General features: G+C 43.9%; 1 protein-coding gene across 1 annotated transcript in view; it reads right to left on the bottom strand.

Moving 5' to 3' along the window:
- Positions 1 to 26489, bottom strand: part of LOC144820247 (transmembrane protein 116-like) — a 181325-nt gene that overhangs the window by 1629 nt on the left and 153207 nt on the right. Inside the window, exons 9-11 of the mRNA XM_078677843.1 lie at positions 23292 to 23372; positions 13246 to 13399; positions 6368 to 6438 (exon numbers count right to left, since the gene is read on the bottom strand). Coding sequence (XP_078533969.1) covers positions 6368 to 6438; positions 13246 to 13399; positions 23292 to 23372 — 306 coding nt within the window. The remainder of the gene's footprint in view (positions 1 to 6367; positions 6439 to 13245; positions 13400 to 23291; positions 23373 to 26489) is intronic.

Below are 26489 nucleotides of genomic sequence, written 5' to 3'. Positions count from 1 at the left end.
GTGATAATGTGCAAACACACCAGTTCATCCTATCTAAAGCATGACACGATCGTACGTGCACACTACCCATGCCTAAACCAGCTGCCATACCCCATAAAAATAACACTCATGTGTTTTGAACATATGTGGGCTTTAGGGTCCTCAGGAAGCCTCCAAATGTTCCTAGTTGAGCCTGACCCACCCAAGTATGCCCATGTGCAGAAGCATTTTTTGGTTCATTAAATGGATACTGTTCTAGACTTCTGAAATGTAGAACCACTTATAGCAAAAACAATTGTATATATGCTGTACAGAATAAAATAAAAAATGCACAGCGACAATAACAAAGATGACGATGAGGAGCTTGCTAGAAACATCATTCTGTAACTAACTCTCTTCTCCTAAGTTTCACTTCAGAATCTCTTGTGATTATTGTCCATACGATATCCAGACAATTTCGATACAGAAATATTCAAGGTGCCTTAAACCTGTTAACAAGCATGTACCATAAAACTGCAGCACATAAGTCATTTATAAAATCACCCATCTTTATACTTCAATATCAAGTAGAATTCAATATGAACAAGTTTACACCCAGTGAAAATTAGACCAGGTCAAATTTGGAATGTAGCTGGTATGTTTTCATTTTAAAAAATGTGGTTGAAAAAAATTAGTACATGTCCCCTGAAGGTTTTACGTTTTTTTTCTATCATCTGGATTAAGAAGAAAAATTACATACAGGGAAAGAAAAATTCTGCTTTAAAAAACTCATAGGATTCAAGACAAAATGGCTGCTGATGCAGTATTCTATTTGTGTGCAGTTGTGATGTCATTGTCCCACATCCCACCGTCCTTCGCGATATAATGGGGCATGTGAGCATAACTGGACTACTAAACAGATTAGTTTATGAATCTCTAAAATATGGCCCTATTTTTGCACATTTTAGTTTATTGTTTGCCCACTTTTTTTGCGTACTGTGGTTTCTTGTAGCGCGGTATAAAAGAACACAAGTATGTCTGGCACAGAACATGGGAGCAGGAGTGTTTGTCAGCAATCGAGAGTTCCCGGGCCTTCGTTTGAAGTAAGACTGTGGTTACCTCCTGAAGAAGGGCTTAATACCAGCTCAAAACACATTGAGGATTTGTTTCACTTAACTGCGATCTTGGATGGAAGGAAAAACAAACGTTATGAAATTATTTTACGTTTTGATTGGCTTAATGCATTAATTTATAGGTTCGGTCGGCCTATATTCATGTGTACAAGCTGGCCAAGGCTCCTGGGATGCACGAAGGCATGTGCATGGCAACCACTCAGGTGTATGTCTCGAGTTTACTCCGAACACCATTATGACATCTTTTTTGGGGTGGTGCTACTATTATGCTGCCCCTCTGAAATGTGGGCCTGCATGCACTTGTGCAACATATGAATGCCTGGGTGCAGCAGCTGCGTTCATAAATGGCACTTGTCTAGTCTGCTTCCCATTGCCCCCGCTATACCCAGGTGATTTAGGCAGGGCATAGCTTAGTCAGTGAGATCTGGGGGTATGAATCTCAAATTCCCAATTAAAACAAGCATTTTCAATGCAATCGGTCTCGCCTTTGAGACCTTATATGTATTTAGCCATGCAGCACATTAGCCTGGGTGCTGAAACATCTACTGTTCTTTAACATGGAGGGAAAGTAAGCACCAAACTGTGGAACATGCCAGGTATGGGAACACATGGAGAGAAATACTGCCTATCAGCGGGACATTGTATTGTCCAAAGCTTTGTTTATCATATAAAATCAGTCCTTTCGGTGGTCATATCACTGAAAATACAAGATTTGAAAAAAATATTATTGTCTAAGGGTGCTCGATGAATACAAGTTTCTGTGGCCTGGATTCTAGGGAATGTTAAAGTGATACCAGAATCACTTTAGCATTCCCTAGATTCCAGGCCATAGAAACCTGTATTCAACGAGCACCCATAGACAATAATATTTTTTTCTAATCTTGTATTTTCAGTGATATGACCACCGGAGGGGATGATTTACTGACGTCTGCTGGTCGTTTTCTATCAAGAAAATTAGAGGCAGTTGCCATAAAAATAAAAAAAGTCCCTAAGTAGAAAGCAAATCTGGTATTTTACAGACCTCTACTGGTCGTTTTCTATCAAGACAGTTAATTAGAGGAAGTTGAACAAGCAGCAAGCAATTCTGGCATTTTACTGACCTCTACCAGTCGCTTTCTATCAAGACAGTTAAATAGAGGCAGTTGAACAGAAAAAGTCCCTAAGCAAAGGCGGAAGCAGACAAGTCCTAGGGCTGATCTCCAGATCCCACAAAAGTACATACAACAGATCTTCCAGACAGCCCAAGTGCTGTCTAGGCTCGACCTAAAAAGCAGTGGGCCGCAGAGTGAATGGGTGAGATGACCAAGGTTCACGATGGACTGTTCCCATAAGGCGAAGGGTCAAAAATGATCAGCTTTAGGTGGGATTCTGGGGCTGATTTAGAGTTTGGCAGATTACAGATTTTATGCTTATGGCATAATGCTTCACCTGACAGCCCAATGGGGTAGGGGCCGTTCCATCAAAGGTAAGCCATATGGCTGTCTGCTCTATTTAGAGGGGATGCCTGGATAGCTTTTTACTGTCCCTCACTACAAGGTATACTCTAGTGGCGAGGGATAGTAAAAAAAAAATGTTCCCCCATACAATGGGTCAAAACTGTATTGGTGTGGGGGTCATTATTTATTTATTTATCCCCCTCCGCGTTGGGAATTTGTTTCTGTAAAATAAAACAACTTTGGCAAAGTTTGACGGATGGCCATCATGTTTGAGGGAGCTGTCCGTCAAACTTTCTCTACATTGACAGGAACTGACGTGCCGGTGGTTCCTGTCAGTGTATGGCGTTGTCAGAAGAAGTTAAGACAGGGGGCAGACATAAAGTCCTCCTCCTCACCATTTGGATTTACTCCATCTGCCAAACCATCAATCAGACTGTTTGGGATACTACCTCAAGGGACTGCCAGTGGTTAGACTATTTGCAAGCTCTTGTTTTATCACCTTTTGATTGACCCGAGCATGCCTGGAAAGCTGAGACTGATGCAACTTTCCAAGACTACTGCTGTTAATGTTTCTGATTTTCAAAATATTAGTAAATGTGCACCCATTCAAGGCGTACTTCTGTGGGTGCAGATTTACTACCTTTATTAGTGAACCAGTCACTATACATATTTAAGTTCCTGATCCAAAATGAACAAGTTAAAAACTTTTAGGCAAATCAGAACGACAGGAAACCCCAGCACAGACATATCAGATCCGACCCGAGGCCTTCAGACCCAGATATCAAACCAAGAATGCCTTATTTAGGGGGATTCCACACCCAAAACACCCTCCTTCTCGAAGCTGCGCCTTTGAATTTGGGGTGCTATGGGTTGGTTTAAGTCACAACAATAGAACTGGCAGTCAATGGGATTGGAAACCGTGGGACTGAAATTGGACAATGAGAACTAGGCTAGGTTGGATCTGTGTGCGGTCTATACCTCTGTGTATGTGACACTCCATGCTTGTGGGAATGGGGGAACTAGGTATAGGATTCACCACATCTTTCCTGGCAATTCTTCTACAGAAACCAACCTAAACCACCTTGAATAATAGTTACTGCTCACCGAGCTTTCAACACCCCCTATTCTTCATATATACCTGCATAAGTGGAGAAGTGTGGCTCAATGGTTAGAGCAGGCAGACCTTGATGCAGAGCTCTGGCCAGGGACCAGGGTTCGATTCCCGCCTCGGCGGGTCTCCGGCTCATTAATTCCCCTGACTGGATATTCTCGCCTCAGTGCCTGTTCTGATCATGGGTCCCACGCTGCAACTCTGGGCAATAGCTTGCTTAGTCTCCACAACGGCCCCAAAAGCGCTGGGATGCCTGGCTGCACCTGGGGGGTGCCCAGGAGTGGACATTTGCCAGGAAGGGTTCCTAAGCGGTATACGGACAGCGCCGGGACACCTCCGGTGGAGGTAGCTGTGCGCTTTACAAATTCCTACATTTACATTTACATTTATAAATATGACAGGAGTAGGAAGGAGCCAATACACTGATGGTAAGGTTGGCTTTTAAATTATAGCTTGGTTTTATATACAGATTGATACAAATGGTGTTACGATCCACCAGATTGCTTGGAGCATGGGTACTCACAAACATTTTTCCAGGGTCCAAAAAGTTTGGATGGGTCCAAGGGCTATATTGATGTCAGTAGGGTGGCTGTCTGGGTTGGGCTGCTGGTAGTAATGTGTGTGTAGGAAAAGCAACACATATACATCTAGTGGGTGAATTGCACAATGTGAAACCAGATCACTGGGGATTATCTTGACTTCCCTACTTACCCAAATTGTGCGATCCTAGGCAATTGTTTTATTTCACTTTCCCTCCTTTGTCTTTATTATCACATATAAGAGGACATCATAATGCATGACAGTACATGCGCTGTACAAAATATTCTCCTGTATTTGATTAAATAAACTATAATGTTCATATCTAATAGGAACCCAGGACATCCAAAGAGTACACATAACAACTGACTAGCCTCTTGGTTCACTACTACCGGCATTGTTATTAGAGTGTGGGGGAAATAAATGTTTCTAAATTCATGTTTGAAATCTATCACTTTAAATAAAAATACTTCTCCATGCACTGATGTAATCTGAGGAACTAAGGCAAAACGGTTCTGTGTGATAATGAAATGTACTTTCTGAATTCCGACTTAATCATATTTGTACACTTTTGCTGCAAGATGTCTTTAAAAATGAAGGTGTTTCTCAAGCAGTATAGGACAACCTAGTTAGTTCATTTCTTTAACTTCAATTAATCTTTAAATTAATGCTTGCTTGTTTATTTAACATCTTTTCAATGCTTTGCTCTCCATTTATGTATCTATTAAGTAACCTTTTGCTTCTTATCTGGAAAGATGCAATGTTCTTGGTTAGAAATGTGATGCCAGATACCGGTCCCCGGGAGCTTGTTTCCTTCCCAGTATAAGAATTGGCTTGGTAGTTTGGTTTGCCCTGTTCCCATCATGCACTGGGACAGGAACAGACTAATTTGCATATAGCCAGGTTCTGAGCTGGGATGGTGCAGTGAGCTAAAAAATGGTGATGGATTAAAACCATGATCTCTTGACTTGGTAAGAGTATTCTGCATCATTCAGAAACTCTGTCCATCACCACCCCCCTTTTCCAAAATCACTTGGTTAGAAATGTCCCGCAGCTTGATCAAACCCCTCTCTGCATGAAATAATTTGCAATACAATAGCTTTCGAAGATGCAAAAAAGCATCATGCTTCACTTGTTCCATTTGAATTATAGAAATTCCTTATCCTACAGACAAAATAATAGATGACGATAAGCTACAAAACCTCAGTCTGGTAGCTTTGATAGCAAACTCATCACTGTATGCCATTTGACATATCGCGGTCTATCGCCCACCCAGTATTCCCAACAAATGAATATACCTTTAATTCCTGCATTCTTTTACCCCGCAGGGAATCACAACGCGGTTGTTACCACGACCGCATTGTGATTCCGCATACCAACCCTCCGCAAGTCGGAACAACGACTTGCGGAAGGGGGCGCTGGAAGTTGGAATTGTATAATTTACTATTCCAACTCCAGTCTGTGCGGACACTAGGGAAGGTGTTGGATTTTAAATCCAACACCCCCCCCCCCCGCAAGTCGTTGTTCCGACTTGCGGAGTAATGGTATGCGGAATCACAACACGGTCGTTGTAACAACCGCGTTGTGATTCCCTGCGAGGTAGAAGATTTGTTGTAAAAGCTGTTTACCCCAACAAATGCTTCTGATCTCTGGTCTAATCCTGACAGTAGGAACACTATACCCAGACCTCTAAATCTGCGCTATGCCTGTTGACAACAGATTTTGACATTGGCATTAGAATGAATATGTCCACGGCACACTTTAAAATTCAAATGACTTAATCCTGCAGGTGTACTTTATTTCAGGAAGTCTTGTCTTTCTCATAGATATGTTTGCAACCTGACTGGTTTTATACCGGCATGACCTGTATTTTAATGTTCCAGCCGCTACAAAAATGAGAAAAATCACCTAAAGCGAGGATTTTTTTCTCTTATCAGAACATACATTAAAGAGTAAATGAAAGAAGAATTTTTTTTAAATGTGTTCTACGGCTGCCCTAATGACGCCTGCCTGATAATTAATATAAACAGAAGCAAAAAGGCCATGTTAAAAATGAATACAGACAATTGCATGGAAAGTTCTACTACTGGGCCTTTGAAACTGGCCTTTATAGAAGTTTTTTGTTATACAAAGAACGTTTACTCAGTACAAATGTTAAAAGCAGACCAGGCAGAAACTGAAGTGATAATTACCTGGATAACAAAGAGGGGATACAACGAACTGGGTTTGATGGACGTGAAGGAGAGAATGCTCAGCATGAAGGCTGTGAAACAGAAAAGGCAGTGGCATGAGAGCTGTTACTATTAAGAATACCCATTAATCTAAAGCTGTCATCATTGTTTCACATACCTAGACCCAAAATATAAGGTCCTGGACCCCCTCCCTAACCTGTTCAATTATTATAGCCCGCTGCCAAGTGCGACACCAGTTGTTATAAGCCCAAGATGCAGCAGAGGGCCTAGAATGAGAGAGGGTTATAATGCTATTAGAACATTCTGCCCACTAAGGGTAGAATACTCAAAAATGGAAAGTGGGCTGAATGCTTATACCAGCCATTTTGGCCCTGAGCCATTTCATTGTCTTCAAGGGAGCACCCAACATCCCAATGTTATAATACAGCCTTGTAGCCCACTGCCAATGGCTATACAGGTTGTTAAAAACCCTGAACCAGAGTTATAGGCTTGAGCCTCAGGTGAGGGCCTATAACAAGGGAGAGGGCCTTCAATAACTGGTGTCGTCCGAGGCAGAAGGGCTATAGGCTATTAGAACATTCCGCCCACCAAAGGTAGAATGTTCTGAACTGAAAAGGGAGAAACCTGTAGACAAAAACTGGAATGTTGGAGCTCCTTGCTTATACTAGTCATTATAAGCCCGGAGCTACTCCATTGTCTTCAGTGGAGCTTTACACATTCCGGTGTTCTAATTCCAGGTAAATGCTCAACAAAACATTAATACCGAAAACTGACCCCATCATACTACCCAGTTGTTCCAACGGAGATGCTGTCTAAATGAAACAAACTCTCTTCATCATTAACCACTATGACTTTCAGTCCACTTGCTCTATGATTTACTGCTATCATGGAAACTTAGATCAACCCTAAAGACACTTCACCTGCTGCTCTGCACACCATTTGTGCCACCTTTAACATACATCAATGATTGCTCAGGTGGATGAGTTTGTCATGTTGGAGCATTCTATGTTTGGAATGCAACAACATCATTCGTAGAATTAAGAATGTAGAGGGCATTGGCGATTCCCTCCATATTCACTGCTTGATGAGACTTTTCGTGCAGAGCTGGCTGAGGAGATAGACTCATTCTTTGGCACTAACATTGGGTCGGTTGAAGATTTTTCCACGGTGTGGGAGGCTTTTAATGTGTTCGTGAGGGGACAGGTGATGGCCAAACACTCTAGTGTACTTAAGGCTATACGGCACCGACTAACATACTTAGAGCAGAGTATAGCGGAGCTAGAGCGCGCACACCAAGAGAGCACTGACAGAGCAGATTTGACTGAACTGCAAGCACTACTCCAGGAATTTAATGACGAAGCAGACAGGGAGGTTCGTCACCTGGGCAAATATGCCTCGGCGCGAATCTATGGCGAGGGGGAGCGCCCGAGCTCCCTGCTTGCCAAAATCGTGAAGGGCAGTAGGCGAGTCACCCCGCTCACGATGCTCCACACTGAGGAGGGTGAGATCCTTCAGGACGAGGGCGACATGCTCACGGAATTCAAAGACTTATATTCGCGACTTTACTCTGCCAGGATGACTGGTGCTGAGAGTGAAATAGACAGTTACCTGAGCTATATCAAAATGCCCTTTCTGGAAAATTGGCAGAGGGAATTCCTAATGGCCCCGATACAGAAAGATGAAATTGCTGATGCACTAGACGGTATGAGAGCGGGTAGCGCCCCTGGGGCGGACGGTCTGACGGTGGGCTTTTACAAAGCCTTCAAAGATACGCTCATACCACATCTCTCCACCTTATTTGACGAAATATGTGACACAGGATCGATGCCCCCATCTATGCGAGAGGCTATCATAGTTACGATACTCAAACCAGGAAAGCCCCCTGAGAAGTGCGGGTCGTATAGGCCATTGTCGATGATTAATGTCGACGCCAAACTCTTCGCGAAAGTTTTGGCTACACGCTTGGCCCTGGTGGCCCCGGGCTTGGTGGCGCCGGAGCAAGCCGGTTTTATCCCTGAACGCAACCTGAATTACAACATTCGCACGGTATTGGGCGCGATCCAACACACTCTGCAAGACACGCAAGCTATCGCGGTCTTCTTGGACATGGAGAAGGCCTTCGACTCCGTAGAGTGGCCCTTCATGATCAGGGTGTTGCGGAAGCTAGGAGTGGGCGAACCCTTTGTTCAAATGCTGAGCGCACTCTATCACAGTCCTACGGCTCGGGTACGGCTAGGAGACATGGTTTCGGATCCCTTCCCTATTAGCAGAGGGACCAGGCAGGGCTGCCCCCTATCGCCGCTACTATATGCGCTGATTGCGGAACCTTTGGCGGGTGCTTTCAGGGAATATCACAGACACAGAGCTATTAGCTTTCCGACATACAAGATAGGGATATCCACGTATGCTGACGACACGCTGCTCTACGTTAGGGACCCTGTAAATAACCTGTCTGCGGTCTTACGGGAGGTAGTGCACTCTGGGGCACTTTCCGGACTCCGTGTGAACTGGACAAAGTCGGTGGCATTCCCGTTGACAGCAAGCACTGACCGTTTTGATATGGAGTACCCTCTAGTGTGGTCTACAGAACCGATCAGATACCTTGGCATTAAGATACACACTGACCCGGACATTTTAGCCCGCGAAAACTATGGCGTAGCCAGCAGTAAGTTGTCCGATGATGTGGAGTTGTGGCGTAAACTCCCGCTTTCCCTCATGGGACGAATCGCTATCATCAAAATGGTGGTACTTCCCCGATTCCTTTTCTTGTTCTATAACCTCCCCATAGTAATGCCGAAATCATTTTTCCATACACTCACACAGCTTCTCATTCGACTGGCATGGGGTGGTGGACAGCCTAGAGTGAAATGGGAGGTCCTGATGCTCCCGTATGAGCAGGGAGGCTTGGGAGCACCTAACCTTGAAAGGTACTACCGAATCGCACAAGCCACGCACTTACACACCTGGATACATGGCCGACCAGATACCCCACATGTGATAATGGAACGCCTATTTGCAGCCCCCATTCCTCTACCCGCTACAGTGTGCGACCCCATGGACCGCAGGGTGGGAACGCTCGACTCCGTTATGGCCACCAACCACGCTTGGCACTCGCTACTACGTCCACAGGCCTGCGAGCTCTTGTATTCCCCGCTGATGCCAATAGAATGGGCGAGATGGCTCCCCACGATTGTGGAAACTGGGGTTGCCAGGGTCTTACACACTCTGGGTATTAAAACTATGGGAGATTTATTTGAGGCTGGGAAGGTCAAGACTTGGGTACAGGTCTCGCAGGGAAGGGAGTGTCACACGCTTCTAGAAAAATTTCAATATCATAGGGTACGTAGAGCCTTTCTGGAATTGCTTGGCCCGGACCTAGCGGGGCCCCCAGAGATACCGGAGTTCACCTACGTGATTAAAACGAAGTCTCAACATAAGTTAATCACTAATTTGTACAAAATTGGGCACCAACACTCCCAAGTAAACTACACCAGGGCGAGATTGTCGTGGCAGACAGATCTGGGCGTACAAATAGACGACGCTATGTGGGCCTATTGTTGTACCGGCACTAGGAGAGTCTCCCTTAACGCCAGGCACCGGCTGGTCCATTTAAAATATTTGCAACGTGTGTATTATACCCCGGAAAGGCTACACAGATACGGTCTGAGGCAATCTGCGGAGTGTGAGAGATGTCATGCGTTGGTTGCCGGCTTCATGCACATGGCATGGGAGTGTCCGGGAATTAAAAAATTCTGGAAGGCGGTTTTTAGCGAAATGAGCACTATGATTGAGGAGGAGCTCCCGGCTGATCCGGCCCTGGCTTTGCTGGGATACTCCAAGTCGGTCCCTGCTTCGTTGCGTAGGCTAGTAGATATGGGGCTCTTGGTGGCACGGAAAGTTGTAGAGGCCTGCTGGATGCGAGGGCCTCTACCGACCCTGAAGAGATGGTCCAGGGAGATGCTTTACTGCAACACGCAATCGGAGGCTTTCGGAGAGCTACTTCCGCCTAGAAGTCGCCCTAAGAATTTCTGGGGATTGTATCAGGCTTATTTAACAGCAAAGGATGCGGAGGGCTACACACCGACACCTTCACAGGAGGAATGAGAGGGGCTGAGCGTTGACACTCGACACTAGATAGAAACAACGGGGGAGGGACTCTACACTACTCCTTCTGTTACGGTATTGGTGACCTTTGAGTGGGAGGCACGTTACTCGACCCGGATAGCACTGTACCAAACTGAAGAGAAGAGGAGCGGGACAGGGCGGGTATGCACCTATTAGACTCCTGACCAATCAGCACGTCCACAGAGAACAGGGTACACATCACAGTAGGACTTAGGATTCTGATAAGCGCATCTAGGTTGGCATAGTTGGGGGAGGGGGGGGGTGTGATGGGGGAGGGGAAGTTTGAACTACCGGGGGGGAAAACCAAAACACATGGCAAGTTCTTTTTGCTTGTTTGTATGTTATACGTAATACAGTACAGGAATGTCTTAGTATAGCTGCTTGTCATCTGTTCCACTGAGGAAGAAAGTTACTATTTTACCTCTGTTATTATTGAATGATGAGTTCTGATCCGACTAAGATTAACAATGCAGCCGGCCCGAGAAGGGATGTAGGCGAGTGACAATGTACTAATTACTGTTCCCATTGGTAAAAAATAAATTAATTAAAAAAAAAAGAATGTAGAGGGGATTCTGGGAGGGACAGTTTGAGGGAGTTGATGCAATGTGAAGCTGTAATGTTTATCTGGGAGCAGAGTTGCCAATAAAGAAGATGAAATGGAATAAAGGGAACAATTCAGATTGCGTGTGAGAATAAGAAGAACTGGGAGGTAGAATTTAGGAAAATGTTGTGGGGTTATCGTCTCACGCTTTCTCTCACGGGTTTGAGTCCATTTGTGATGATGAGAGGTAGAGAGCCTTTCACTAAAGATAATATTGGATGGATGGAGAGTACAAAATACATTCAATGGTCAGTTAAGAATGTCAAGGAAAACATCATTAAGGCACTACAAGTGTACAATATTAAAAAAATACAGGAGATGGATGTTGGTGGAGCTGGAGCTGCGGGTGGAGCTGCAGATCTGTTTGATGAATGGCTGTGGGAGGATGAAGTAGAGAAAGGAATGGATGGAGCTGCGGGTGGAGTTGCAGATATGTTTGATGAATGGCTGTGGGAGGATGAAGTAGAGGAAGGAATGGAAACAGAAGAGGAGAGTGGTCCAGGAAGTGGACAGGCTGATGATTTAGGAAGTAATGAATTGTGTGAACCACGAATTTATGAAGGTTCAAAGAGACTGGGAAGGTTTGGTAGAGTTATTAATACTCCTCACAAATTCAGAGATTGCATGTTAGAGTATGTATCTTATTTTTTTTATATTGTTTTATTTTTTATTTTTGTGTTTGTTCCTTTTGTTTTTTGTTTGGAAGGGGGAAGATGTGCCATGTTGGAGCATTCTATGTTTGGAATGCAACAACATCATTCGTAGAATTAAGAATGTAGAGGGGATTCTGGGAGGGACAGTTTGAGGGAGTTGATGCAATGTGAAGCTGTAATGTTTATCTGGGAGCAGAGTTGCCAATAAAGAAGATTGATACTAATTTGAGGAGGAGTTCTTCTTTACAGAGTTGTGCACTTAAACAATAAATTCTTTACGTATACTCACACCCTAATGCATTCTGTGTTCCACATTCCCTTTTACTTCATCACTGTGTAAGCGTGTTCTAGTTCTGGATCTTGGTACAAGGATTAGAATGTTTGTGGCCAAACCTGGAACAACTATAGAGATTTTTTTGTGGAGAACTGATGTCTTCTGGGGGTGTATATAAACAACCACAACTAAAGGACTACAGACTCTTTATTACACACCATTAGCTTTTTTGAGGTAGTTGGATTATCCTTATGAATAATTCCTTTACTGTTATCCTGTGCCATTAGCCCTGGAGCCCACTCCTTTTTCCAAGAGCATAGAGTTTAGATGATGCAAGTTTAGTCCATAGTGGTCAAGGGAAGCTGATGATCAACAATGATCCCCCCTAGGATCACTGGCATAGCCAGTGAATTCACTGAAGATGATCATAAGCTCTCTGGCCAAATTGTGGTGTTCCAGCTGAATATGAACATATCAGTTTAAATGTTTTTGTGTATCTTGAGGTGTTTGGTCTGCATCCACCTCAAGATACACCTTCCAACTTACACAAATTGTTGTGCTATGCTCCCCGCTCATCAGTCCCTCTTCAAATAACTAGATATGTTCCTGTACTGTATTGGACAAGACTATAGGTAGGTCCACCTCCCAAGCATCACCAAAACTCATTCTTAAACAGATAGCCTGCTGGGCACTCACAGAGTCATGGGCATCTAAATGTTTCACCCATTTGATTAATCTTCCTACTGCTAAGGTTTAAGGAGGGTCTTTGTGTACTCTCAGACACACCAACCTCTATACCCTTCCAGTATTCCTAAAATAGACCTAAGGTTGCACCTGTGAGATTTCTAGGCTATAAAGGTTATGGGTACTCCCTTAGCATGGCACTTTGCGTACTGTCTCCATAAAATTATGTACTCTGTGGAGCTAAGTGCAGCCACAGGAAGTGATGAACTATCCAAAAATGTACCTTCCTCCATTGGTCCATTCTTTACAGTGGTCCTGGTGCAACTAGTACCCCCCAAAACGAGCTTTGATTTCAGGCATGCCCCAGCCATGTAGTGTGAGCACATCCCTGAATGTCCGACTAGATGTCCGACCAGATATCAACACAGGTGGTGGTCATGTAAGAAAGAGAATCATTTCCTTTTTAATGTGAACTTTTTCTATGACTTCATAAAATAAGCAATGGTGTCTTTGTGCTTAAAAAAAGTCAACAAGAATATACCTGGAGCCCAGCACAGGACAAATGAGAGCTGGAAGAATCTGGCCCTTCGGTACGCGCTTCGTGTTCTCACCCGGGCAAAACCGTCTCTGTCCATGCCTAAAAGAGGCATTTCTTCATTTGTCCCACGATTAAGGTTCAGTCTGCAATAAAGGACCTTGGGAGAAAGGTAGTGCATGAAAGAAATTGAGTAATTGCACACATTACCACTGCAAGAGACGGCACCAATGCTATATTGTATCCTATAATGGCAAATGCATTATACCTCTAAAGTTTGTGATATCACACACAGCACTGCACACCTATGACTGCCACTTGTGATGTTTTGTAATACAATTTGTCCCATATTGCTATTATGTCCTGCAATGTGCATCCTATGACTATACTTTGGAATATTATACACTGCAACATGTCTTTGCAGTTTTTAATATGTACCAAATTGTGCACCCTATTGATTCTAGACCTGCGACTCCTGGCTCATGTGAACTATGTAAGGAAGTATGTATATTTTTCTTTCCAAAAATTGATGCTGCCTGTTTTTCTTTTAACAGTTCCTTGTTCTCCTCTTCAACTCCCCCTATTATTTCACTGTCTCTGGAGTCTGGCCCTCTCGTGACAGGATTTGAACCAATCTCAACAGAGTTTGTCAAGTCTCAAATAGCTTCCGGTTGATCAGGATCTTCCTTGGACCTTTGCCCTACGTCTGTTAAGAAACATACAACGTTCACATTTGTGCTGGTCCTCACAGAAACCTGCAACCTTTTTCTAGCCACATTCCTAGAAGAAAGCTATTGTCGCCATCTGTTAAAGAAATCAAATGCAGATGCTTCTACTCATGCCAACTGTTGACCACGCCTACTTCGGTTTATCTCTACAAATGCAGAAACAGCCATCTACCATCAACTCTCTGTCCATCTGGAGCAACACTGTTTTCTGGACTCTGCTCAGCAAACACTGTAGTACAGGGACAAGGGCTGTACTAAATGCATCGCTTCAGGATCTTCACATCACCTTGGGTTAAAAAGTACCCATAGGACTTGTTCTGGTGAGATAATTCTGCAGCCTTAGGCACAGTTTCATATTTGATCCTTTCAGTCCGTGTGTCTATTTCATAAGTAATGACATCCAGTCAATGACTGTCTCTTTTACTCCCACTTCAGACACCAAGCAGTATCCCTTTCACCATATTACTCCTTATCTCATACACTACTATGCAGAATTTACCTGGAGTCCTCACTTATTTAAACCCTAATGAATTCCTATGTGGCACCCCAGGGATATTGTTCAGAGCATAGGGCAGTACATTCTGCTGCTACGCAGACTATATGGAGCTCATCCTGAGATTTCATTCTCAGTCCAATGCTTTGGATACACACAGTACATTTCACAACTTTCTGCTGGACAACGGCAGCTGTATACAGACCAAACCGATAAAGTTGATATAATTACCTTCGGTGGAAACAATATAGCTTGGCCTGACCTTCAGCGAGTACACCTGTCATGTCAGAGGACCAAGCCAGGAATACAGGACTAATTGCTGATCATCAGCTGCCCTTCAACCACGAGGGTCAAAACTTGTATCAACGTTGCTTGCGGATTTTACAAACACTTTGCCTAATCATCCATCTGCTTCCTCTGGCATGTGGGAAAAGCATCATTCAGGGGCTCATTTCTGCCTGCTTCAGTAGGGGAAACGGTTTACCTGGATCTTCGAAAACATACACATGAACTATTATAGACTCTTCAGAATATTGCTTCATGCTTGATCTTCACCCAACCAAGATATCTTCCTATCTCTTTAATCTTAACCGGTTTTCTCTTCATAAACGGGTAATTCTTCAAATAAATGTTTTTTTGCCTTCGGGCTCCAGGTCACCTTTTTCTGTAGTCACTTTTTCGTCCGTATGCCGGCTCGCTCATTCTAAAAGATGAACTTGGAACTCTTTGCCACGCCTTATGTTCAATGTAAAACTATCTGAAAGTCCGCGGAGAATTAAAGTATGGTTATTTTCGAGTTCCTATAATTATGCCAAGTAATCACTTATCCTCTGCAGAATCTACAGGTTTCAACCACAATTTTTTTTTCCTCAGTGGTTATTAACATGCACTGCACTCTGTTGCACTTGTAGAATTTACCTGAAGCCTTTTCTCTATGGATTGGGCAAGTTCTTTGCAGTAGGAAACAAACACTCTGAAGATATAAATAAGTTTCAAACAGGGTGAACATTCTTTGGCATAGTAATAGCCTCCATCTAATACTTTACAATTTTCCATGGCTAAACTGTAGAAATACCTTGTAATGTGGGAAGACCTGCACACCTTGTGAAAAGTATAAACTGCAATGTTGTAAAAAGGTTAAACTAATGTTTTATGATGTGTCAGCGTGCTCTCTCACTAAGGGGTATAGCCCTAACCTCTGTGCTATAATCACAATATTCAAGGCCTGGGAACACCCAGGTCTGTGAGATGCACAACCTAAGTCCCTGCGGTTTCAAAATTATTCTACCAATTTTTTCAATTAATTTTGTCAAAGTCAAAACAAAGTAACACAAAGAGATTTCAAAACCTTATATTATTGATTACAAACAATTTTAAATGATGCAGATATCCATGTATAAAATTGAGAAACGAACATGTGCAACTCTCTGTTGCATGCTAATGTGCTTTTAGCCAACATTCAATAACATTTGAAATAAAGAGTTAGAAAAAAATCCAATGCATTTCGGGTTATTTTAACCCTTCTTCAGGGGTGTTTCCAAATGAAAATAAGATGATTGAATTATGTTCCTTCCGCGTAGAACCGCGCTGCAGCCGTAAGTGTGAAGTTCCTCGCAAGTGCGACGCCTATTTAATGCTTATAAGCGTGATGCGTGAACATCAAGTATCGGTGCAACCGAAATGCCTCCGCTCTCACCAAATCAAGAGGGCAGTTGGAGTTTAGATGAATCCCAGATATTTTACATCTATTACAAGGACTGACGTCTTGGCTCTTTAGTCTCAATTCACAAAGTTACATTTATATGTGTAGATCTACTCCCACGCCTAAGTGTAGCTCTTCACTTTTTTGCTATACACAATTTTCGAATGGGGATTTACAGCTAGGTGTAGATTCACATATTTCCACCCTCTCCAATGAGGAGGCGGAGTCTCCTATGAATAGATTTATGAGTGTAAAATTACTACATGTAACTTTTCACCTGGTGGATGGGATCTCTGCATGGGAATGAATAGGGAAATGTAAAAAGCTTTTTTTTTTTAAATGAACTATATTTCATATAAATTATGAATTTAAAATAGTTAAGAATAATTAAAATAACGTATTATTAATGTAATCTTTTAAAATATTTCAATTATTAATATGAAACTTGATCTAATAAGATGAAATGTTACAACACAAACTCCTCAAATTAAATGTGTTTAAATAAAATAATTTAAATATTAATTTAATGTATCGATATTAACTTTTAAGCAATATGATAAAAAATATCAACCCCCACTAACACTTTTATTTTATTTTTAGTAAACATTGTTGAATGTCAATTATTTATTTAATTTAAATATCTTTTTTTATTTTTCAAAATAAGTTAGAAAGTTGAATGAAATTTTTTTGCTAAAATGATGTGTATTAATTATAAAATAATACTAAAATTAGGAGTTCATTTTATTTCATTTTTATCATACATATATATTTATATACGTATGCATATATGTGTATAACCTAACCTTTTACGTGTGTGTATATGTGTATAACCTTATCTTTTTTTAAGGTTACACACACACACATTGGATTCTCCCCTGCCTTCCGCGGGAGCTCTAGCTGAAGCCCTGATAATTTTAAAGTCTCTTGTGTTTTCTTGTGTTTTACTTTTAATTAAAGTCCTACCTACCCTCGCAGGGACCTCTCCTCACCTCGTTTCTTCCGCGCAGCCGAGGTAGACGCTGCAGCGGGGTCAGGCTCTCTCGCTCGCCGTCATCGGCGACCCGCTCCCAGAGCCACGCCCACTCCCATCTGGCCACGCCCACACTGGGTTCAAAGGTAGGAGCTGACTGCTAGCTCGTCCATTGGATTCTCCCCTGCCTTCCGCGGGAGCTCTAGCTGAAGCCCTGATAATTTTAAAGTCTCTTGTGTTTTCTTGTGTTTTACTTTTAATTAAAGTCCTACCTACCCTCGCAGGGACCTCTCCTCACCTCGTTTCTTCCGCGCAGCCGAGGTAGACGCTGCAGCGGGGTCAGGCTCTCTCGCTCGCCGTCATCGGCGACCCGCTCCCCGAGCCACGCCCACTCCCATCTGGCCACGCCCACACTGGGTTCAAAGGTAGGAGCTGACTGCTAGCTCGTCCATTGGATTCTCCCCTGCCTTCCGCGGGAGCTCTAGCTGAAGCCCTGATAATTTTAAAGTCTCTTGTGTTTTCTTGTGTTTTACTTTTAATTAAAGTCCTACCTACCCTCGCAGGGACCTCTCCTCACCTCGTTTCTTCCGCGCAGCCGAGGTAGACGCTGCAGCGGGGTCAGGCTCTCTCGCTCGCCGTCATCGGCGACCCGCTCCCCGAGCCACGCCCACTCCCATCTGGCCACGCCCTGAACAGCCCTACAAATCATGTGCCTCCCGGACGGGCGCAGCGGGCGCGCCGTTTGCGCGCCAAAGGCGCGCCTAGGGCAGGCCCGTCTGCGACCGGCGGGGACCAGGGGCCATAGACCCTGCTCTTTTTTGTCTTACACATCTTCGCAACTATCTGCACTCTCGCTTCCCAGCCCTCTCATTCCCTTACTGGCACAACGTCTTGATTCATTAGGTATTCTCGCACCCAACCCTCCTCGCTCTCTCCCTTTACCTCACCCCTCCCTCCCCTGCCTCATCGGCAACACTCCCCCCCCAGTCTTCACCATCTGCAGCCTCTGCTATTTTGCTTAACACTCGGTCGGCAGTTAAGCTTCAAACCGAGCTTTCTAATCTCCTATGTTCAGACTCTCCCGACTTTTTATTTCTCACCGAAACCTGGTTCTCTACAGATTCACTCCCCGACCTCCTGGCTATTCTTCCCGACACTTATTATGCTCTTCGCGCGGACCGCCCGGCTGGAAAAGCCGGTGGTGGTGTGGCAATGATAGTTCGTTCCACGCTTAGTTTTCAGCTCCTCGATCATCCACCTATACCCAACGTGGATTTCCTTGTAGCCCGATCCATCAACCTTATCGATCCCCTCACTTTTGTACTCATGTACCGTCCCCCCCTGGCCATGTCTCAGTTCGTTCCCTCACTACAGGACCTTTTGGCCACCTTGGCGGTAAACAACTCGTCAGTTGTCCTACTTGGGGATTTTAATTATTGGCCTGATGATCCCAGAGAAAGTCCGGCATCTAAAGACTTCTCTGATACCCTCCAGTCACTAAATTTCATTCCCCACATCACTACCCCCACTCATATCAAGGGCCACACTCTGGACCAAATTTGGTCATTGCGTCGCCAAATCTCCTCCCCTTCTATCCTTCCGTGCATCTGGTCTGACCATTTTACCATCTCTTTTAGCATTCTTTCTGCGTTTTCCGTTAAAACCCCTCTTTCCAAAAATATATTAGCCCGTAGCTGGAATCAGACGGACCTCTCTCTTCTCTCCTCTTCCCTTGCCTCTTCAGCGCCTGACTTGATGGATCTTCCCCTTGAATCTCAAGCTGATGCCATCAGTATCTGGCTCTCTTCTTCCTGTGACACCGTGGCCCCTCTTAGGAAAGTCAAATCTGTAAGGCCACATGACGCCCACAGATGGTTCACGAGTGAACTTAAAGACCTCAAACTTAGCCTCAGGCGCTCGGAGCGACATTGGAGGCGAAAATATTGTCCCACACTCCGCACTAAATATAAACTTTTGCTTAACAGCTATAAGAAAGCAATTGTGACGGCAAAAACAAAGTACTTTACAGAGAAAGTTGCTCTCTCTGCAAATAAACCCCGCGAGATCTTTTCCCTTGTTAAGCAGCTTGCTACCTCTGACCGTACGAATGCCAGTTTCGCCCCCTCCCAGTCATTTTGTCTTGCGCTCAATGACTATTTTATCGATAAAATTGCCACCATAAAAGCCAATATCCCCGCAGTCTCTCAACCCCAAGTTACCTGTCCCCTTCCCCCACCCCCTCTCTTGCTGGATCACTTCCCCTCCATCTCCACTGAAAGATTTCTTTTTTTGCTTGCTAAGGTCAAGTCCGGCTCCCCGGCTGACTGTGCCCCGGCCCGGATCCTTCAAACCCTTTTCACTCATTGTCCTGGACCCCCTCTTACCCTGCTCAATTCATCGTTGGTTCTTGGTTCTGTCCCTTCTTCCTTTAAAACTGCAACTGTTTTTCCCATCATCAAAAAAGTCGGATTGGATCCTTCTTCCCCCCCTAATTTCAGGCCCATCTCCCTTCTTCTCTATTTGGGGAAGATTTTGGAAAGCCATGTCACTTCTTGCCTGTCCTCACATATTGAGGAACATTGTCTCTTAGCCTCCCATCAGGCGGGCTTTCGCCCGGGCCATTCCACAGAGACCGTGGTCACTGCAGTGTTGGATGAGCTCAAGGGAAAAGCTGATTTAAACCTCCCTCAAGCTTTGGTACTCCTTGATTTGTCGGCTGCGTTTGACACGGTCGACCATACCATTCTACTCGACCGTGTCAGCGCAGCCGGCATCAGGGGTAAGGCACTCTCTTGGGTAGCGTCCTTCCTCCAGGGCAGGACCCAAGCCGTCCATCTTGCAGGATTCTCCGCTCCCCCCGCCCTCTCGTGTGTGGGGTTCCCCAAGGTTCCTCTCTTTCCCCTCTTCTATTCAATCTGTACATCTACACTCTCATTCTTTCGCTTCGTGAGCTGGGGGTCTCAAATTGGCCTGCTTAGCCTTTTTGGCTTATAACCATTCTGCTCCCCTTTTTATCATTTCTTTAATCACTCCCTATACTCCAGCCCGCACCCTTCGCTCTTCATCTCTCCTTCTTCTCCAAGTACCCCGTTACCGGAAATCCAGAACCGGTGGTACTCGCTTCTCGGTTCTGGCTCCCCAGTTCTGGAACAGTCTCCCGCTGTCCATTCGTTCTATTCCTACTTATCTCTCTTTTCGTAAAGCCTTAAAAACTTTCCTTTTTTCCCAGGCCTTCCCCGGTTAGTCTCCCTGATTGCTTTGTAGAATCCGGTTCCCACCCTCAGCGCCAGGAAGCCGCTTGGCCACAGTGCGCTTTAGCAAGTTTCTTTTTCATTTCATTTTATTTCATTTCATTCACACATATATACGCCAACCAGCTTCTCTCCAGCAAAAACGTGCATCACACAGGTTATTGCAGTAAAATGTGAAAATGATTTCACCAAAAGCATTCTGATGCATTTCAACTGTAACAGTGTCTTTTCTTTGTTCCGTGATGATTGCCTGTTTCAGTGGAATTGTTTTGCAGTACCAGTGGTTGGCCATGTATGCTGCTTTGCTTACTCCAAGGCTTCATTCAGGAGAGGCACTGGTGGAGATCTCCTACCATAGGTTTTGGAATTGTATTTTGTAGTAATTAAGTATTTTTATTTATTTTTATTTTGAAGGTTTTATATAGCGCAAACAAGACTCTTACGAGTATCAGAGCGCTTTACAAACAAGTGTAAGAAAGAAACAATGTAATAAAAACAAGGGATAGGTGCAAAACATGGTACAGAACTTAAAGTCAGTTATCATGACAGAGCAAATGTCAGCTAGTTGAGGATAAGTACATAGATAGGAACAGTAAAACAAAAGGTAGCAGAACGGACAGGATCACGTGAATTGAGCCAAGAGGATTGCTTTCACTTCTTTTTTGAAGGCGGCAGGTGACGGATTCGTTCTTGTTTCCGTGGGTAAAGCGTTTCAAATCCTAGGAGCCATACCAGAGAATGAGCGAGAGTATGTTTTTTCTTGGCAAATCGTTGTGGTTTTAGAAGAAGTGTCTTTGCACTCCTGGAAGATCTGCTGCCAGCAGAGAGCTCCAGTTTCTGAGCTAGATAAAGTTGGGAATTGTGGTGAAGGGCTTTGTGAGTCATACATGCGATTTTAAGATGTATTCTAGCTTCAAATGGTAGCCAGTTGAGGGCTGTAAAGTCAGGTGATATGGGTGAGTTTCTCTTTGAGCCAGTGATGAGTCTTGCAGCAGAGTTGATAGTGGCTCTTAATGGGGCTGTCGACGATCTTGGGAGGCCGCATAGGGTTACAGCACCGTATTCCACTCTAGGTATTACTAGGGCTTGAACGGCTTGTTTGAAGTCATAGGCTGGTAGAAAGGGTTTCAATTTTCGCAGGGTCTTCTGGTGGAAGTTGGCTCCTTTAGTGGAGGCGCTGATGTGCTTCTGCATCTTTAGATTACTGTCAGGAATTATCCCAAGTGATTTAGCTGAATCAACAATTAATGGTTGACCTTTGAGAGCTGTTAGGTGCTTCAGCCAGTCAAGGATAGTGGGAGTTTTGTTAGGGGGGGCAGTTAGGAGGAATTCTGTTTTAAGTGAGTTTAGTTTCAGATGATTTTCGGCCAGCCAAGTTTGGGTTTTTTGTAAGGTGGAGTTGAGAGTACGACTTTGTATATTGCAAAATGCAGTTTGTGAATTGGACCTATTAAGTTCCTCCTAGTGAGACTCTTACACAAATACATTCTACATGTGTATAGTTGGCACTGTTCTTGTCTACGCGCATGATTGATAGCTCTTGACTGCAACACTGCATGTTTTACAAAAAAGATACCTATCTTGGAGGTAGAGAGCAATGTAATTAAAATGGTGTTCCTGTGCTTCATACAAGAGAAATGGCCTGATTTTGATTTGGAAGACAGGGTACTCCATTACAAATGTGACAGGGAGACCTGCCCACCAAACTCTCAGACCTCATACAATATTGTAAGCTGCGTGGACTGCCAGCGTTTTGTCTGCGTCACCCCAGTTGGTTCCATCGACTGAAAGCTTACGCTGATGGCCTGACAGTGCTGGACTTTGGAGTAAGGACATCACACCGCCCACCCTACTTAGGGCTGAAGGTCTGATGTTCCTTTTTTTCTGACCATAACAGTCAATAAAAAGCTGCTGGTGATTAACACAAAACATAATGACCCCTTGCTTATTTGGGTGTTAAATTGGTACTAATGTGGTGCAACCACTGTCCAGACAGTGTTACCAAGTTTAAAAATGACTGAACAGTGAAGTAATACTGTGACAAAATGTGCTGCATAGAGCAGAGAAATTCATCTTATTTCCTTTTTTTTAACACAAACTTTATAGAGTTTTTCAGGTGCAACATTACATTGTTGAATATTACTTCATATATGTTCATTTTCATTGATATGAGTTACATATTATATACGTATCGTGTCAATTCATCTTATTACCTTTATTCCACATATCCAGTGTTATTATAACCTTGGTCGCCCATTTACCAGAGATTCAAGTACAAATTTCTGTTTCTTTTATAATGATCAAATATAATTTCCAGGAACAAAAGATCTCCCATTTGATTTCTCTATCAAATCCTAAATAAAATTTGTATTGAAACTCCAATAGCTTGAGTCAATAATTAGCAGAAAAGGAAATATAGTTTCGTAAGGCCATGTCAGCCATCCTTTAAATGTATTTATCAGTGGTTCTATACCTGATCAAATCTTCATAAACCGTATGTTGAAAGGGCACTTTGTAATATTTCGCATTGCAGTACACCTCAATATATAAGGGCTCTATTGCCTATGAACAGTGCCACGTCCTTGCAGTGTCGATAATGATATTGTGCAATGTAAGAACCTAGTGGGACACTGATGAAGTATGTAATATTATGGATTGCAGAGCCTGTCCGCACTGTGCCAATCAATGCAATTTGTAATGCAACACTTTTTAGTACCTGTGCACATTGCTATATCTACTGTGAACTGTTTGCCAATTTGTAATAACACTCCCTTGCATATTGTAAAAAATGGGAATACTGCAGTGCAAGCATTTATAGTTTAGAACATTATAACATTGCAGAAAGAATGCGGCCGTGGGCAGAGGGATGGCCATACAGATATTTTGGAATGAAACGTAAACTACTCACTGTGCAGCAGGTCATTACCGCCAGTAGATACACGAACAACGTGATTTTGTCACGAAGGCTCACATTTTTCTCTCTTGGATTCTGCAAATATAAAAGCACTAGATTTGCGAAATGACACTATGAAATATTCCCACTAAATAAATATATATATATATATATATATAGAGAGAGAGAGAGAGAGAGCACATTCCAAATAACTATCTATTAGTATTATAAATGACATTGAAGTATTCTGGTTGTGAAATAAATAACAAGGTCAAAGATCGAGTGGCCTGTGTCATCAGAACCCCGAGATGGGTTTGTTTGAGATACTATACCAGTGGTTCCCAAACTTTTTATACCAGCGGCTCCCTAGACTCATTTGCCGTTGGCTGTGGCTGCCCATTACATTACTTCTTTTGGGTGGGTGGGGGTGTAAACCCGGATTTAAGAGACTTACATTTTTCTCCCTGAAAATTATTGAGATGAAGCGGATGAATGTATTATATTCATGGATGTCATCCTATTAGTCGTAGTGTCTGAAAAGGAGGGTAGGTTAGATAGATTGATAGATGGATTTGTGCTCGGTATGGGAATTGCAAAGATTTTGTTTGATCATTTTCATGTGTTTTATGTTGGATGTGGCGAGTCTGACATTTGTATTTGTACATTTGAAAAGTCCTTGAGACAGCCTAAGATAGCTGATGTGGTGCTATCCACGACTCTGTCTGGTAGCAATTACCCCAACAGCACCAGCGCGCTGTCCGTGTTTAGGGTGAAGCACGCATCGAGTGTCTGGATAAATGAGCGCTGGGTGATGTAGCAAGTCGTAGTTGGAAGGTAAAAGGTGACTGCACACATACCTTGACTAAGCGTGTGGCCCATCTGTAAGTGGTCTCGTATAAGTCCTCATTATGTTCTATTTGTAAGCCCGGGAATGTGGTCTCCTCAGTTAAGGTACTGCGGTACGCTCTATTGGTTATGAGACATATTTGAATACTGGCTGCTCTGATTGGCTGGAGTTGTGCCATCACTACGTGCTGACGGGAAGTGTAGTTAATGCATTAAGTTTGAAGGAGGCACAGCAATATTACTTTTCTTACCTGGGCAAATCACTTAATATCCCCATGCCTATCAAAAAATTAATTTATCCTTGTTTAGCGTAACTGGTGCTCATGTAAAGAACTACAATATGTTTGGGTCGAGTTCGCGCTATATAAAATACAAAATAAAACTGTAACTAGCTGGGCGCCAGACAGGCTAGTAGCCTTTGAGTAAAATATGGCCACTCTCTGCTTGGCCCCACTTCAAATGCATTTATACTCTGCCTTCCCCTGAACTCTACCACATGTGCACACTTCAAGCCCTCGCATTTCCCTATTTCTGTTATTGAAGCAACGCTTCAGTGTCCTATGTTGCCCTTTTATCTTACAGATATTTGTTACCGGGATTTAAATGACCTCGTTAGACGAGTGACTCATGCCTTTTGACATAAAAATGTCTCCAAAAGGCTTAAACTGAGCAACTTTTCCCGCTAGCAGAGCCATCAAAGCAACTACTTTAGAGCTGTGGAGAATATGGCTATATTCACAGGCTGATTTAGTTTCTTACTTACACTGAATCCTGAAGGGCATGTGGCATGGGTGAAAGTCTTGCTTTCAACTGGCACCGTGAGATGAGGGACCGCCTGTGCTTTGCCACCACTGCTATGGCATCTATCTGCTGCACTGCAGAGTGTCTCCGCAAGTGTATGAGCGGCTTCTATGCATGTGGCCTCGTCGGATGAGTTGATGACTGCGCGATTTTCCTAGTCCTGGAATTCAGATTATGTTTGCCGGCTCCAGGCACCCAGTCCTTTCCTGTGGTCTTATTATGAGTTTTGAGTTGCTGCCATCTCAGAACTGTTGCTGCACCATTTAATTCCAGTCATGCATGCGCCTCAATAACCCCTTCAAACTTTAAAGCACTGAAATCCCATTAGTGCTCGCGGCGCCCCAGGCTCGTTTTGATGGCACACCAGGGTGCCGCGCCGCACAGTTTGGGAACCACTGTACTTTACAATATTTTGTGTCTGTTTGCAGGGTGCAGTGTGCAGTAAGAGAACGTAAGTTCTTCTAAGCAGTTATGTTACTCAAAAGATAAGATGTTCATGAAGATGTCTTTTGTTATGTTCGGAAGCACAATTGTCTGTAGAAGTGAATGGCTTTGAAAAGTAATGTCATCTGTGATGTCACTGACCATGTCATGAGCGATGAAATATATGACAGTGCATTGCGGGGGTGCAAGTTTTGTACAAGTGAAATGTCAGCCTAACTATAATGTTCCTGTAACCTGTGTGTTTTTCAGTGAATTTCTAAGGTTTTTTAAATGCTAAGTCCTAACTATAACGTCCCAAAAACCTGCAGTTTTTTTCAGTGAATTTCTGAGGTTTTTAAATGCCAATTTCTAACTATAACGTCCCTGAAACCTTTGGTTTTTCAGTGAATTTCAAAGGTTTTTTTAACTAGCAGTCACGTTTGCAGAGTGGTGGAGAAAAGGGGCTGGGCCTCTGAGCTCTCAGGAATTCCGCTGAGTAGGACTTACAGGAGCTACCAGGAGGGCTTCTTGGTCCCCAAGGTTCCTCTGGCGTAAACTGGACTTCATCCCCCAACCAGTTGTGCGCCAGGAGGCGCATTTGCAGAGCAGTGGAGAAAGGGAAGCGTGGCTTCGAAGATCTCTTAGCAATCCTACTGTGTGGGACTTACTGGAGGTAACAAGAAGGGTAGTTGGCCCCAAGGAGGTTGTTGTGGGCCAACTACCCCTCCTGTTACCTCCAGTATGTCCCACACAACAGGATTGCTGATTTCTGCTAGCAGGCCACGCGCCCTTTGTCGACCACTCTGCAAACGCGCTTCCGGGCAAACTCTTGGTTGAGAGATGAAGTCCCCTTTGCTGTTGGGGGTCCTTAGGGGCCATCTAGCCTCCCTGTTACCTCCAGTAAGCCCTATAAAGTGGGATTGCTGTGAGGTGGTCGCAGTCCATGCCCCCTTTCTCCACCACTCTGCAAAAATGCCTCTTGGTGCGCTCTTGGTTGGGGGATGAAGTCCCCTTGCGGGTCCCTGGGGGCCAAGTAGCCCTACTGTTACCTCCAGTAAGTCCCACACAGATGGATTGCTGAGAGGTGATCCGAGGCCACGCCCCCTTTCTCCACCACTCTGCTAACACACCTCCTGGCACACT

This window comes from Lissotriton helveticus, chromosome 1_1 (assembly GCF_964261635.1).
Source record: "Lissotriton helveticus chromosome 1_1, aLisHel1.1, whole genome shotgun sequence".
NCBI classification, from domain to species: Eukaryota; Metazoa; Chordata; class Amphibia; order Caudata; family Salamandridae; genus Lissotriton; species Lissotriton helveticus.
The sequence above is the reverse complement of the archived record's forward strand: the minus strand, read 5'-3'. Positions and strand labels throughout refer to the sequence as shown.